Raw genomic sequence first — 15,138 nt, forward strand, 5'->3', positions numbered from 1 at the left:
GGACCCACGGGTCGGCCCTAAAGCTGCCCACCTCCCTGAGGACCCCAGCCTGTCAGACGCCGGGGCCCACTGCCCTGTCTGGCCCCTCCGTTACTCCTGCAGGGCAGCCCCAGAAAAGACCTCAGAAACCCCATGCCCAGGCCCTGTCTCCTCTCGGGTCATTACCAGACCCAGGGAACCAGCAGGTCCATGGAGGGGTTTTGCCCCCAACCACATGTGCCCGACTTGCGGAACTTAGCAGCCAGCCAGGCAGCCAGGCCTAGTGACCGTGTCCACCACTGGGGTGAGCAGCTGCTGAGCTCGGAGGATAGGAGCCTTCCTGTGGGCGGGGCTGTGGGGACCCCACTGCGCCCCACCAACTCACCCTCACACTCTGAGCTCAAGGCCACAGGACATGAGTGGGGAGGGGAGAGTCACATGGCCTCCACCCTCCTGCACAGGATGTGTGACTTAAAAAATTATTTTGTTTGGGCCCGGCGCGGTAGCCTAGTGGCTAGAGTCCTTGCCTCTCATATGACATCGGTTCTTTCATTCAAATAATGATTTTATTGCTTGAATACGGAGTCAAATTTATGCCACCAGGGCAGATGCTGTGGAAGACTCATATTTCCAATTGGGGGGGAGGACGCGCTTAGTCTTGTCGTATCGAGCCAATCGGTGAATGCGGCTCTCTATCAGAATCAGACGGAATCTGGCATCCTTATCCTTTCTGTTCCGCTCGAGGTGCTTCCGCACAGCGACGGCTTTCTTCATTAAATGATCCAGACCTCAGGGAGATCGGGAGCCAGCCTTTGGACTTCAGGATCCTCAAGATCTTATTGCCTGTCACGAAACGCAGCTGAGCGACGCCGTGGGAGTCCCTCAGGATCACACCGATCTGGGAGGGCGTCAGGCCCTTCTTGGCCAGTTTGTAAATCTGCTCCTTCACGTCGTCGGACGTCAGCTTCAGCCAGGTGGGGACGCTGCGGCGATAGGGCAGAGCCGACTGGGACAGGCCCTTCCCGGGACCGTGCATGGGACCCATGATGGCGGTGGACAGGCAGCAGAGCACGACATCGGTTCTAATCCCAGTGGCCCCACTTCCCATCCAGCTCCCTGCCTGTGGCCTGGGAAAGCAGTCGAGGACGGCCCACAGCCTTGGGACCCTGCACCCACGTGGGAGACCTGGAAGAGCTCCTGGTTCCTGGCTTCGGATTGGCGCAGCTCCGGCCATTGAGGCTGTGCGGGGAGTGAATCAATGGACAGATCTTCCTGTCTCCTCTGTATATCTGATTTTCCAACAAAAATAAATAAATCTTTTAAAACATGATTTGTTTGAGATGAACACACACAGAGGCAGATCTGTCACCGGCTGGTTCACTAAGTGACCACACAGGCCAGGACTGGGTCAGGCTGAAGCCAGAGGCCTGGAGCGCCATCCAGGTCTCCCCAGGGTCCGGCAGGTGTGCCGCCCCGCCCCGGTGCCAAGGAACCGCCAAGGCGCCAGCGTGGTAGGGGGTCTGCAGGAGGCTCTGGCTGCGACTCGCTGGTCCCACCCCCGCAAAGGGTCCCACTATAGACACACTTGGGGTGACGAAGAGGAGGGGTCCCAGGAGGTTTTTCTCTGCCTGAGGCTTTGCAAATGCCACCCTTGTATGAAACCACCGCTGCACAGGCACCGGGCTGGTGCCGCCATGCGGGTCCAGGGGGCATGGGACTTATGTGGTGTGTGGTTCCCTGCGGCACCGGGCCTGTGTGGCATTTGGGTCTCTGGGACACAAGGCCAGCTCAGGGAGATGGCTGCTGTCCATCCCAGCGGAGTGGGCACTCCAGCAGGGAGAGCCGAGCGTGGGAGTGCCCTGGGCTGGGGTTGTGGGGGGCGGGGTAAGGAGGCAGAAGCTCTGGCCCTGGCAGCGTCGGGCTCTGGGGGTCCCAGCTCAGCAGGAAGACCCTGGGCGACCACACAATACACAGGGCAGCAGAGCTGAGCGTGTCCGTGGGCAGCGCCCCCTGCGTCGGACATGCAGGACAAGACCCCGCCGGTGGTGGGCCGGGGGTGCAGGGCGCCCAAACTTCCACAACGCACGGAGCTGGCCCAGGCCAGAGCCAGGAGCCCCATCTGGGTCTCCCACATGGGTGCAGGGGCCCGGACATCTGGGTGACCCTCTGCTGCTTTCCTCGGGGCGGCGAGGGGCTGTGGGACCCCCGTCCCGACGGGCTGCGGTCAGCGTGAACCCCGGGCCACCGATACAGGTGGCGGCTGTCGCTTTAAGAAATTAAATCTTAATGCACCCTAGAAGAAGGTCCTGGGGGAGGAGGACGCCGAGGACAGCTGCTCCGCGTCCCTCGCTGAAGAAGGGCTCGGGGAGAACCGGCCACGCCCGGGCGGCGGGGTGCGGGACGGGAACCCCCGGCCCGGCTTCCCCCGGGCAGAGCGCGCAGGCGCAGACGCCGGGGCCGCGGACACTCGGGCGGAAACGGCTTCTACCGTGCTCAGGGCGCGTGCGCGGCGGCAGGGCCGGCGGAGCTGCTTCCGGGTAGCCGCTTCCGGGCAGGCGGGCTCGGGCTTCCCCGGGGTGGCCGCCGCCGCCATGGACCCGTTCCTGGTGCTGCTGCACTCGCTGTCCGCCTCTCTGTCGAGCGACGAGCTGAGGGAGCTCAAGTTCCTGTGCAACGGGCGTGTGGGCAAGCGGAAGCTGGAGCGCGTGCAGAGCGGCCTGGACCTCTTCTCGGTGCTGCTGGAGCAGAACGACCTGGAGCCCGAGCGCACCGACCTGCTGCGCGATCTGCTCACGGAGCTGCGGCGCCATGACCTGCTGCTGCGCCTGGACGCCTTCGAGGCGGGGGCGGCGAGCGGGCCGGCGCCGGGGGCGGCAGGTGGGTGGGCCGGCTCCGGGGCGAGGGGCGCGGGACGGGCGGCCGGGGACCCTGTGCGTCGGGCACAGCGGGAGGTGGGCGTCTGTGTGTGCCCAGGGTCTGTGGGTGCCCGGTGAGGTGGGCGTCTGTGTGTGCCCAGGGGCTGTGGGTACCCAGTGAGGGTGCCCGTGTGTGCCCAGGGGCTGTGGGTACCCAGTGAGGTGGGCGTCTGTGTGTGCCCAGGGGCTGTGGGTACCCAGTGAGGGTGCCCGTGTGTGCCCAGGGGCTGTGGGTACCCAGTGAGGTGGGCGTCTGTGTGTGCCAGGGGCTGAGTCCACAGTGAGGTGGGTGCCCGTGTGCGCCCAGGAGCTGTGGGTACCCAGTGAGGGTGCCCGTGTGTGCCCAGGGGCTGTGGGAACCCAGTGAGGTGGGCGTCTGTGTGTGCCAGGGGCTGAGTCCACAGTGAGGTGGGTGCCCGTGTGCGCCCAGGGGCTGTGGGTGACCACTGAGGTGGGTGCCCGTCTGTATCAGGGGCTGAGTGCCCAGTGAGGTGGGTGCCCAGTGAGGTGGGTGCCCGTGTGCGCTCAGGGGCTGAGTGCCCAGTGAGGGGTGCCCGTGTGCGCCCAGGGGCTGGCTGTGAGTGCCCAGTCCAGGAGTCCCGAATGCCAGGATTCCCGAAGCTCAGGGCCGTGACGGATGTCCACACCCTGTTTGGACGCAGTGTGATGACAAGCCCCGGACATTCCCAGCGGGAGTTCCTGATTATGCGCAGGGAGGAGATGGCTGTCTTCCTTTCCAGTAAAGTTTCAAGCACAGCCTATAGCATTGGCCGTAGGCGGTACCCACTCGTGCTTCTGAAGGAAACGAATTCCGTGTTTAGTGTCCAGCAGTGGACTGTAGGCTAGCAGGGGGCTGCCACCCCTCGCTCCACCTGCAGCTGGACCCAGAAGCGCGAGAGTCGCCGGGCCAGACACAGACACAGGCGTGTCCGCATGCTGGCACCTTAAGGACCAGAGCTCCTGGGTGGTCAGTTGGGCAGTGCAGCTGCTGAACATGGTCAAGATCAGATTTTTAGGTTTGTTTAGCAGATTTTGCAGAGAGAGAGAACAGAAGACAACTCTTCCATCGCTGGTTCAATCTCCACATGGCCGTAACTGCCGGAGCTGAGCCCATCAGGAGCCAGGAGCTTCTGCTGGGTCTCCCACCCGGGTGCAGGGGCCCAAGCACTTGACTGCTTTCCCAGGCCACAAGCAGGGGGCTGGGTGGGAAGTGGAGCAGCTCCTTGGTCAGATGTTACATATGGATGGACATGGTGGCTCACAAAGAGAGGTGTGGTGTTCAGCAGGAGTGACAGGCTGCCAAGTGCTGGGTGTGGGGGCTGGGTGGCTGCCTGCTGCTCTCACAGGCCGTCTGCCACTGTCCTGCTGCCCAACCTCAGGGAAGTCGCTGGGGTCCTTGTCCCACTGTCCCCTCAGTGATTCAGGAGGTCGTGGTACCACAGAAGCCCAGCATGCAGCAGTCACCTCCCAGAAAAGGGACTTGGCAGGAACCTCCCCAATGGCCCAGGCCAGCATCTGGCGGTCCCTGGTGCCCAGCTCGGTGACCTTGGGGACCCTGGACCCCCACAGCCGAGCTTCATACCCAGAAACGGAGACTGGTGGCTGGGAGCTGTGGGAACACCCCATCCCAGCCCTGGGGCTGCCGCGATGAGTGAAGGGCTGGCAGCGACCAGGGCCACCCTCCTCACTCCTCTCGCTGCCTCTGGGGGCTGCAGGCCTTCCGGGGCGTGTGGCCTCGGTGCGCCTCACAGGAACGGACATGTCACTGTGTATTCCAGACTGCTCCCCGGAGGTGGTTACACCTGCCGAGACCAGGGGGTGGGGAGGACTGCCCTTGGGCTTCTCCTGACCGTGCAGTGGCCTCCTGTCTGCTGCCTTCCGCCGAGAGCCCCCTAGGGGTTGGGATGCAGGGCCACCTGTCTCCCCCAGGTCTCTGGAGTAACTGTGTTCTCTCCCCCAGACCTGCGTGCAGCCTTCGACATCGTGTGCGACAATGTGGGCAAGGACTGGCGGCGGCTGGCCCGGCAGCTGCGGGTCTCGGATGCCAAGATCGACGGCATTGAGGAGCGCTATCCGCGGAATCTGTCCGAGCGGGTGAGGGAGTCGCTGCGAGTCTGGAAGAACTCAGAGAGGGAGAACGCCACGGTAGCCCGCCTGGTGGAGGCGCTCAGGGCCTGCCGGATGAACCTGGTGGCTGACCTGGTGGAGGAGGAGCAGCAGAGCCGGGACCCCCAGAACCAGAGCGGCGCCGCATCCCCGATGTTGTGGGACTCAGGATCACCCTGACGGAGAGCCGGGCAGGGGAAGGCCCCGTCCCAGGAGCCCTGGGCCTGCCACTTATGTGGCAGAGCTGCATTTACCCAGCACACCTGTGTGCCAGGCAGGCATCTCATTGTGGCCCCAGGAGAGGGTGTCTACAAATGAGCCGGTGACACCATCCCCCGTGGGTGAGGGCAGAAGGGTCAGCAGTGACCAGCGAGCGGGGCCTGAGCCCGGCCTGCCCCACCAGGTCAGCAGGATGGTCCTGGAGTCCGGAGACCCCGCTCAGGCCCTAACTGGCACCACAGGACCCTGGTGGTCACAAGGCTGCGGTGCTGTGTGCCACATGCCCCAACAGGGGCGACCCTGAGAAGGACCATGGTCCCGGTGACTGCACTTTGCTATTCACTTTGATATTCTGCTCAGAGCCATGTTTCTCTAACGAACCAGCTAGGAAGCAGGAGCCTTCATTTGTAAGCTGGCCTCTTGCTGCCAGCTCAGCCAAGAAGGTGCCTTACGCTGGGAAGCCCGCGGCCGGAGCCTCCTCTGCCCCCAGCGCCGTCTGCTGCAGCCTAGGACTGGGTGGCCTGTCCCCTTGTCGATGCTGCCGGGGTGTCTGGGTGTTCCTCGGGGCTGGGCCGGCCAGGCCCTCGGTCCCCCATTGCCTGGCGCTGGCCGGCCTGGGGGCCGGTCTTGCGTCTGGCAGGATCCAGGGGCCAGCCTCTGACAAGGCCCCTCCTGGCCTCTTACCCCACGGGCCCCACGAGGGGAGATGTGGGGTGTCCCTGGGGTTTAGAACCTGGGCCTCCTGCCCCTCGCTCCCCCAGCCCCATGTGTAGCTGGAGCTCTTGGCTGACCCCTGTCACTCTGCCCCGCGAGGGCCTCACCCTTCTCTCGGGACAGCCCTGGGGACCTAGCCCTTGACACCCCGGCACCAGGAACAACCCGTGTGGGACCACAGATGGGGTCTGGGACCCTGTTCTTTTTCCGTTTGTGTTTTTATTTCTGTCATAGATGCTCCATGTCGTGTTGCCTGGGTGGGCAGGCCACCACGTGGATGTGCCAAAGGGACCAATCACCCTGCAACTGCTCTGGGACGGGAACACGTGTGGCTGGAAGGCCACCTCCTCGGGGCTCAGACTGAGTGGAGATCCATCGTGGGAATCTTGTCCACCCGTGAAAGGAATGGCCACCAAGGAGCAGAGACTGATTAGGACACAAATGGGGTGTTTGTCGAGTGAGTGGATGCGCAGGGGTGGCCACGTGTGTGGCACACGCACTGGGGACAGCTTGTGTTCAGAACGGGGGAGGAGGTCCCGGCAACTGTGCCGCGTCGGTTGACTGTGAGCCTTCTCGGCCGCTCGGTGGGAGCAATGCTGTCCCTGACCAAGTTAGTAAATGCCGCAAATTTGGTAATGCGCTTGACCTGACCTGTGTCCTGGCGGGGCGGGTGTTCCCTCCCTGGCAGAAGTGTGAGCTGTTAGGGACCACTTGTGTGTGTCTACTGCTTTGTGGGTTGTGCCTGTAGGGGGAGGGCAGCCCTGCTCCCTCCCTAGTGGCCCCGGGACCCTTGGGGCACAGTTTCCAGTGGCGAGCATGGCTCCAAGCCTGCCCCCAGCCCCTGAGCAGCAGCCCAGCTCACAGCCCTGCCTGAGCCCTGGCCTTGCTCAAGCTCAGATCCGGCTCAGCCCGCCTGGACGTGGCCCACCTGCCCCTCTGCAGCAAACGCTGGGCTGGGCAGGGCCGCCAGCGGTGTCCCCCACCTGGAGTGGGCCCCGAGCGTGGCACTCCCCAGGTGGACTTGATGCTGGCACAGCTCCACACCCTCAATCACTTGTCCTGTAAATTCTTGGTGGTGGCCCCCAGGCTAGAGGCCACAGGAACCGACAGATAAGCCACATCTAGACCCAAGTCTTCTCAGCTCTGATCGGAATTCATGGAGCCACATGCGTGGGGTGGGGAGGGCTAGGGGCCCTGCAGAGGCAAGACCAGTTCATGGAGGGGCTGATCTGAGCGGGAAGGGGAGAGCTGACTCCCTGGGTGAGTGTCCCTAAGCTGCCGTGGCCAGGTCACTGAAGGCCAGGGTGTCGGCCACGTGGCTGCATGGCCGTGGCCAGGTCACTGAGGGGCCAGGATCTCGGTGGCTGCACGGCCGTGGCTCCCTGTGACCTCTCACTCCTGGCCTTCCTCACCACGGTGGAGCCAGAGGAGCCCTGCTAAGTCCACAAATGCCCGCTGCCTGCCTGCCCTCTATTCATGAATGCCCGCTGCCCACTTGCCCTCCATTCAAAAGCTGCTACTTTTCCGTGTCTTCAGCCAGTTGGAGATTTTACCTGGGAAAGCAGTGGGAGGTGGCCCGCAAGCTTGGGCTGCTTGCAGAATAGGGGAGACCGGAGCAGGTTCCCTGTGCCCAGCCTGCACAGGCTCGGCTGTGGCCATTGTGTCTGAGACATGAGCCAGCAGGTGGAAGAGCTGTCTCTTTCCTCTGTGACTTTGACTTTCAGATATTAAAAAAAGTCTGAATTATTTGTCCACTGCAGCCTTTCTACCAAGTGTCCCCTGGGCGCCTGCTGTGTGGTGGCCTGCCAGCCCTGGGGCTTCGTCGAGGGCAGCGAGCAGGGTCCTCAGGGCCTCTGCGAGGAGGGCGGCCAACGGATGGCAGGTCGCAGGACACACGGGTGAGGAAGGACTCCCCTCCCGGGGGCAACAGGCGCCCACCCCGAGCTCGAGGGCCCACATGGCTGGGCTGGCATGCCGGGCAGGGGTCTGCCACCCTCCATGCTCCTGGTCAGAAGCTGGGGCGCAAGCCACCGAGGCAGCTGGTGGCGGAGGTGTCTGGTTTCCAGCGCGGGGGCCGGGGAGGGCTGTCCTCGGAGCTGGAGGGTAACAGCACAGGGCCCAGCTGGCCAGAGGAGGTGAGCAGGGCAGGGTGGGGGCAGCGGTCCTCCCTACACCTGCCCCGACACACCCGTGCGCCCCTAAAGCAGGGGTGAGAGAACCTTCCAGAATTGTGTTCCCATGATGGACTCCCTGTCCAGAGCCGGGCAGAGGGCCTGCTTCTCATCAGCTACTTGGCACTAACCACCCAGCTCCGTCCTTCTCCCCAGGCTGCAGGCCAAGGGTCAGCAGGAACGTCTTAACTCCCCTCCCATCTCAGACGGCAGTCTGGGCCCCAGGGGCAGCCAGCCAGTCTGCCTCCCACCCGCCGCCCCTCCGCTTCGGGGCACCAAGGTGCGGGGGCCTGGAACCGTGATCTCGGGGCTGCCCGCCCCCGGAAGGCAGTGACCTCAGCCGGAGCGCAGTGCCAGGGCTGGACTTTGTTCAGTCTGCAGTTCACCCGCAGGCTCTGTCCTGTTCGTTGAAGCGAGCCAGCGTGACTCATGGGTGCCTCGTTCACGGTCGCCCTCCTGTCCCACGGCAGGTCACATGGGTGCCACGCTCACGGCTTTCTCCCCGAGACTCCTGGCAGCTGGACTTCTGTGTCCCCTGCACTCCTTGATGGACAGAGGGGCCGTGACCCCACTCCACGCGCCCCCTCTCCTGTCAGGACAACAGGCTGCTCCCGACGGCTGGCGGAGAGCCGTGCGGGGCACGAGGTGTGTGGTGTCCCTACCCCACCTCCAGTCTTGCCTGGCGGGCTGAGCACCTGGGGGGAGGCGGCCCCTGACTCTGCTGGGGACTGAGCACTTGGGGGGAGGCTGCCCCTGACTCTGCCGGGGACTGAGCACCTGGGGGGAGGCGGCCCCTGACTCTGCCGGGGACTGAGCATTTGGGGGGAGGCGGCCCCTGACTCTGCCGGGGACTGAGCACCTGGGGGGAGGCGGCCCCTGACTCTGCCGGGGACTGAGCACTTGGGGGGAGGTGGTCCCTGACTCTCCCGGGGACTGAGCACTTGGGGGGAGGCGGCCCCTGACTCTGCCGGGGACTGAGCACTTGGGGGGAGGCGGCCCCTGACTCTGCCGGGGACTGAGCACTTGTGGGGAGGTGGTCCCTGACTCTCCCAGGGACTGAGCACTTGGGGGGAGGCGGCCCCTGACTCTGCCAGGGACTGAGCACTTGGGGGGAGGCGGCCCCTGACTCTGTGGGGACAGGGAGATGGTAAAGCCCCGGGCCTGAGGGCGGTCACGGGCGGGCATGGGCCTGGAGCCCGAGCCCGGGAGGCCCGCCCCCCGTCCAGCACGCCCACTGCCTCTTCTGAGAAGGGCCAGTTGGAGCTGGTTCACAGCCTGAGTAGTTCTCCAGGGGCATTGCATGAGCAGGTGCGGAGGCCACTGCTGGTGAGGGGTGCCAGGCCCAGCCGGGTTCAGGGGCGGCCCTGGCATGGGTTTGGTCTCCCAGATGAAAAGCGTCCCTGTTTGGCATGTTCAGCTGCTCAGCCACGTGGGTGACTGTGTTACGGGACCATTCGCCCCAGGCCAGGGGCTGGGGGTGGAGCCCAGGAGCTGCCTGCAGACCAGGAGCATGGGCGGGGAAGAAGGCGCCCCTTCCACCCGGCTCAGGTGGCTCCAGGTCCACCTCTTTCCTTTCTCAGCCTTTTCACACATTCACACAGAGAGACTCAAGTTGAAACAGAAACCCTATGTCTCACCCAGGACCTCCCTATGTCCCACCTTACCCTCCCCCACCCTGCCCCAAGGTAGACAAGGCTGCCTGGGACCAGCAGGGGTGTGCAGAATGTGCCTCTTCAACACCCAACCCCACCCTTTCTGCCTGCCTCTGGCTGGAATGCAAGTGCGATAGCTGGAACCTAGGCAGCCGTGTTGAGTCATGAGGAATGAGGCCATGATAAGGAGCCTGCAGGGCTGAAGATGGCAGGCACTCCCAGGTCAGCCCTGGGAGGCTTCAGTCAGGGTGGATTTGGAGCCAGAAACAAATGTCTGTTGTCAGAGGCACACACAGTCCCCCCCCCCCCCGACTGGAAGCCAGGTCCCCGGGGGACAAGCCAGAGGTGGGCTCCGAAGAGGACGCTGTCCGAGCCACTTGGAAGGCATGGTTCTGACCCACGCCAGTGTTATCCCAGCGAGAGATCTTTCCAGCGTGTTCAGAAACACCCAGCAGTCCCTCATGAGGCAGAAATGTGTACACCGTGGGACCTACTGCCCGTCAGAGCCAGTTCCCGCCCAGGGTCCCTGTGGCACTTGCCCACCTTAGGCCCAGGCCTGCGGGGAGCTGGGCCCCTCTGTGTCCTGCCTACCTGCAGTGGTGATCACGGGCCCTGTCCATGCCCTCTTCCTGACACCCAGGAAACACAGTCAAAGAGAGTGCACAGTATCGCCCCCTCCTCCCTGGGCCTCGAAACACCTGCCACCCTTTGGGATCCCATCCAGCGGCCCTGCCCCACTGCTCCCCGTGCTGTGTCTGTAAACCAGGGCACCAACAGCATCTCCCTGCTCCGGGTGGCTGGCAGTACTCAGAGGGGTCAGTGAGCATGGAGCCACTGTCCCCCATCAGCCTGTCAGGGTGCTTGGCCCTTCCTGTAGCAGGTGTAGTGTGGGAGCCAGGCAGGCCCTACTGTCAGCAGGCCGGGGGGAGGGCTTTGAGAGCACTTCACAGACGCGGCCCCCTCTTGGGCGTGTCCCCCCAGGTTCCGGTGGCATGGTGGTTGTTGGTCACCAGCCTCCCTCCCTTACTGGGCTGGGGACCATGACTCCCGGGAGCTCTGAAGCCAGCTCACCTGGACGTGCAGATCCTGGGCTGGAGCTGGTGGGACAGGCGAGGGGAGCAGCGGGGGGGAAACGGTGAGCCCTGGGACGCGGGAGGGCACAGGTCCACGGCTCGGCCTGGCCACCAGGGGCTCACTTAGCAACACGGGTGGGAGGCAGGAAGCTGGGGGCCCTCCACATCAGCCACTGGGCCTTGGCCTGGCTCTCCGGCTGCTGCTGCTGTGTGACTCAGCAGCCTGAACCCTCCGACCCCGCCCTGCCCTGAGAGGCCGGCTAGGGCCAAGGTGGTCTGTGAGCCACCGGCCCCGGGGCCTCCAGCACTGCTGAGTCCTGTGTGTGTCTCTAGGGCCTGGGGCTCAGGAGGGACAGCCCGAGCTCCCTCCTGACATGCATGGCAGCCCAGGGGTAGCAGAATGCCCTGCGTCAGTGGTAGCTGCAGGCGAACTTCCCAGGCCCAGAGTGGAAGGGGGATGGGCTGCGGTGTTTGGACAGAGAAGCTTCTAGGGGGACTTGTAGGATGCCAGTGCCCCAGGGCAGGTGCAGCCTGCCCCGATGTGCGTGCGGGTGGCTGGGTGCAGACACCGTGACTTGATGAGATCCACGGTGCTGGGTGACGCCATCACAGTCACTTCCAGCTGGCCTCCCTTGCCTCCCACCCCGCCTTTGTGCAGGCTGTGGCCTGTCTGTAGCCCAGGGCAGCGAGTCACAGGACATACGTAGCAGGGAAAGCCAGGGAACCATGACTGCTTGGAGTGGCCAGCCCTGGGGCAGAGCGCGGCTCATGGGCACCAACATGAGACACAGAGACCTACCATCACACTTCTGTCACCCCCACCTGCCTGTCCCACAGGCCCCCCCAAAAGCTGAAAGCATAACCTCCCAGAGAAACACGTCACACCAGACATGGTCACCCTGGAGGATGGCAGCCTCTAAAGACGACAGTGTGGACGAGGAGACACTGGGGGGACAGTCCCCACTGATGACGCAAGGACGCGGCCACGCCCCAGGGCCCACCGGGGTTTCTGAAAAAGCACTGGAACTCGGCAGGGGGCAGATTCCTGCCCGGGAGGCTCCAGGGGGTCACAGGCGAGTGAGCAGGGTAGGCTGGGATTTCGGGGACACTGAGGACACAGAGGAGCTCAGAGCGGCCCCGCCCCCGCTGCCAGCCACACCTTCCCCCGTCCACCGCTGCTGCCCGGTTCTGCTGCCAGGGCCCCCGTGTGGGGATCCCCCTCAGCAACCCATCTCTGGCTCCACCCCCAGCGGCAAGACCCAAGGGGCACTACTCTGTACAAAGTGCAGTGGCCTCCAAGGGTTCAAGGCCCGACTTTGCTGCCTGCCTCCAGCATCCCGCCCAAGCACACCCCGGGGTGGTGGCAGGGATGGCTCAAGGGGCGGGGGAACCCCTGTCACCCACGCAGCAGGCCTGGTGAAGTTCCCAGCTCCAGCCCAGCCATCATTTGGGCATGGTGCTCGCTCTGTTCCTCTCTCTCCAAGATGTAGGCATCTCTGCCTTGCAATTAAAAAAAAAAAAAAGAAGAAATCACAGGGCCCGACGCGGTAGCCTAGTAGCTAGAGTCCTCACCTTGCTTGTGCCAGGATCCCATGTGGCACCCATTAGTGTCCCGGCTGCTCCACTTCCCATCCAGCTCCCTGCCTGTGGCCTGGGAAAGCAGTCGAGGACGGCCCAAATCCTTGGGACCCTGCACCCGCGTGGGAGACCCGGAAGAGGCTCCTGGTTCCTGGCTTCAGATCAGCTCAGCAACATTGCGCCCATATGGGGAGAACTAGAGGATAGAGGACCTTTGCATATCCTTCTCTCTTTAAAACTGACTTTCCAATAAAAATAAGTATAAATCTTTTAAAAGAAATAAGTGACAATTTGTTAGAATGTATGCGAGACTTTTTATTTACGAGGGCACGATGGCGCCCGGCGTGTCGTTATCTGCATGTGAAAGTGCGTGGCGTGTTATTTAACTTCACGGTGTTGCTAATTTCTTTTTTCTTCCTGCTGTTGATTTTGTTTTGTGGCTTTTCATTTATGGGATGTACAGTAGCTGTGTCATGGAGACTATCCTATCCAGATGTGAGGATACAATGCAGTAGGCATCTCGACTTCCAGACCAAGATGGACTCCCAATGAAACTGTTTACTGTATCTTGACAACAGGATGCTGGACTCCTCCACTGTCCATGCCTGCAATGATGGACCTATGACTGTGCATGAAGAACTATACTACAGTAATGATATAGGGGAATTTGGGGAGAGAGAGGGAAACCCCAGCCCCTATGGAACTGTCTCATCGGTGGGCAAGCTCCCCTGAGGGTCTTGTTCCTGCTCCCTGGGGCACGCGTTTGACTTTAAACCTTTCAGGAAATAAGACTCGTGGACAAGTGGCCGGCTGTGACAGAGTGCCAGTTCGAGTCCTGGCTGCTCCACTTCCATGCTAATGTCCTGGGCAGCAGCGGAAGATGCTCCAAGTCCTTGGGAGCCTGTACCCACGTGGGAGAAGCTCCTGGCTCCTGGTTTCAGACCAGCTCACGTCCTAGCTGATATAGCTGCTTGGAAAGTGAGCCAGCAGATGAAAGACCTCAAACTTTTTTTTTTTAATTGGAAAGGCTGAGTTATAAAGAGAAGGAGACAGAGAGAGAAAGATCTTCCATCTGCTGATTCACTCCCCAAGTGGTCACAATGGCCAGAGCTGAGCCAATCTGAAGCCAGGAGCCAGGGGCCTCTTCTGGGTCTCCCACGCGGGTGCAGGGTCCCAAGGCTTTGGGCCGTCCTCGACTGCTTTCCCAGGCCACAGGCAGGGAGCTGGATGGGAAGTGGAGCAGCCGGGATGTGAACTGGTGCCCATATAGGATCCTGGCACAAGCAGAGTGGAGACTTAAGCCAGTAGGCTACTGCACCGGGCCCCCTCTCTCAAACCTTTAAAAGAAATTAAAAAGGAACCAGACAAGACTGAGCAGAGGGAAGGAGACGCAGGGGGGACTTAGGGATTCCATCCCTCCTCCCTCTCCCTGTCCTCCTCTCTGTCTCCCTGCCTCTCGGCTGCGGTGCCAGTGGGAGCCCACCAGGGCATTCAGCTCCAGAGCCAGCTGGCAGCCATCACCCCAGAAGGAGCTTGTGTCCTGAGGAGCCTGGGGCTCCTGGTTCTGCTCTCCCCAGGCCCGAGCCCTGGATACTCCCCAAGGCTCTCTCTGCAGCCCATTGCTCACCGCCCACTGTCCACGGCCCAGCTGTGCCGCCCACGGTCCACCCAGCCCACGGCCCAGCTCTGCTTTGGCCTACTGTCCACCCAGTCCACGGCCCAGCTCTGCTTTGGCCCACTGTCCACCCAGCCCACGGCCCAGCTCTGCTGCCCACTGTCCACCCAGCCCACAGCCCAGCTCTGCTTTGGCCCGCTGTCCACGCAGCCCACGGCCCAGCTCTGCTTTGGCCCGCTGTCCACGCAGCCCACGGCCCAGCTCTGCCGCCCACTGTCCACCCAGCCCACGGCCCAGCTCTGCCGCCCACTGTCCGCCCAGCCCGACATCCCTGCTCTGCCTTGGCTCAGATGGCGACAGCATCCAGCAGCACCGAGGGTAGGGGGAGGGTTGATGTCTCCCAGGACCCCTGACGGGGGCATCACCCCATGTTACAGGGAGGCAGACAGAGGTTGAGTCCCGGCTCATCATATGATGCAGTGGCAAAGCAAGACCACGAGCCAGGACCCTTGAATCTCAGCACGGTGTCCTTCCCCACGAGGGACAGAGGGGCTGCCACACCTGCTTGCCATGCAGCAGCGGCAGGGCTCCCGTGAGAACCAGGAGGCAGGCTCTGCACCTCCTGCTATGAGTCATACCCGGAGGAGGAGGGAGCGGAGACACCTGCTGGGCAAGCATGGCAGCCCTGGGCAGCCTCAGCCTGGCCAGCAACGTGGGCAGAATGGCATGTCCCCTCCAGCGTACGTGGGGTGATTAATGAGCAGGTAGAGCGAAGCCAGGCTGTTGGGCTGGGGCTGGAAGGCTGCGCATGGTCGCAGCCCCTCCCCCGTGTGCCCTGAGTGCCATCCCAGCCTTGGCTCCCAGCTCTGCCCGTTCCAGCTCCTCCTGCCCGCCCCCAGCCTGGCACACAAGGCTTCAGCGCCCGCTTCCATTGAGCCCCTATCTCCTGGCACACCCCTCCCCACCCCACTCTGACCAGACCCTTCCCTATGCCTCTCACCCTTTGCTTCTGGAGAGCTGAGGGGTGCCCTCGGGTCCAGAGGACCTGCCCTCACCGGGCACCGAGCCTGGAGGCCCTGGGCATTCCGTGTGTGGACACCGTTCCCTGCCGTGCCC

General features: G+C 63.2%; 1 protein-coding gene and 1 pseudogene across 1 annotated transcript; one reads left to right on the forward strand and one right to left on the reverse strand.

Annotated features, from left to right (window-relative positions):
* Positions 1–532: 532 nt before the first annotated feature.
* On the reverse strand, positions 533–1,043 carry LOC101532822 (small ribosomal subunit protein uS15-like; annotated as a pseudogene).
* A 1,482-nt stretch (positions 1,044–2,525) lies between these two features.
* FADD (Fas associated via death domain) lies at positions 2,526–5,276 on the forward strand. The gene is made up of 2 exons (XM_004598276.2): positions 2,526–2,856; positions 4,855–5,276. The coding sequence occupies exons 1-2, from the start codon at positions 2,571–2,573 to the stop codon at positions 5,178–5,180; spliced, it is 612 nt and encodes a 203-aa protein (XP_004598333.2). The 5' UTR covers positions 2,526–2,570; the 3' UTR covers positions 5,181–5,276.
* The last annotated feature ends 9,862 nt before the right edge of the window (positions 5,277–15,138 follow it).

This window comes from Ochotona princeps, chromosome 4 (assembly GCF_030435755.1).
Source record: "Ochotona princeps isolate mOchPri1 chromosome 4, mOchPri1.hap1, whole genome shotgun sequence".
In the NCBI taxonomy this organism is placed as follows: domain Eukaryota; kingdom Metazoa; phylum Chordata; class Mammalia; order Lagomorpha; family Ochotonidae; genus Ochotona; species Ochotona princeps.

Excerpts from the sequence above, each read along its gene's own strand:
- FADD (XM_004598276.2), top strand. The coding sequence starts at position 2,571 with ATGGACCCGTTCCTGGTGCTGCTGCACTCGCTGTCCGCCTCTCTGTCG. Across the intron at positions 2,857-4,854 it reads GCCGGCGCCGGGGGCGGCAG|ACCTGCGTGCAGCCTTCGAC; the intron begins GTGGGTGGGCCG and ends TCTCTCCCCCAG.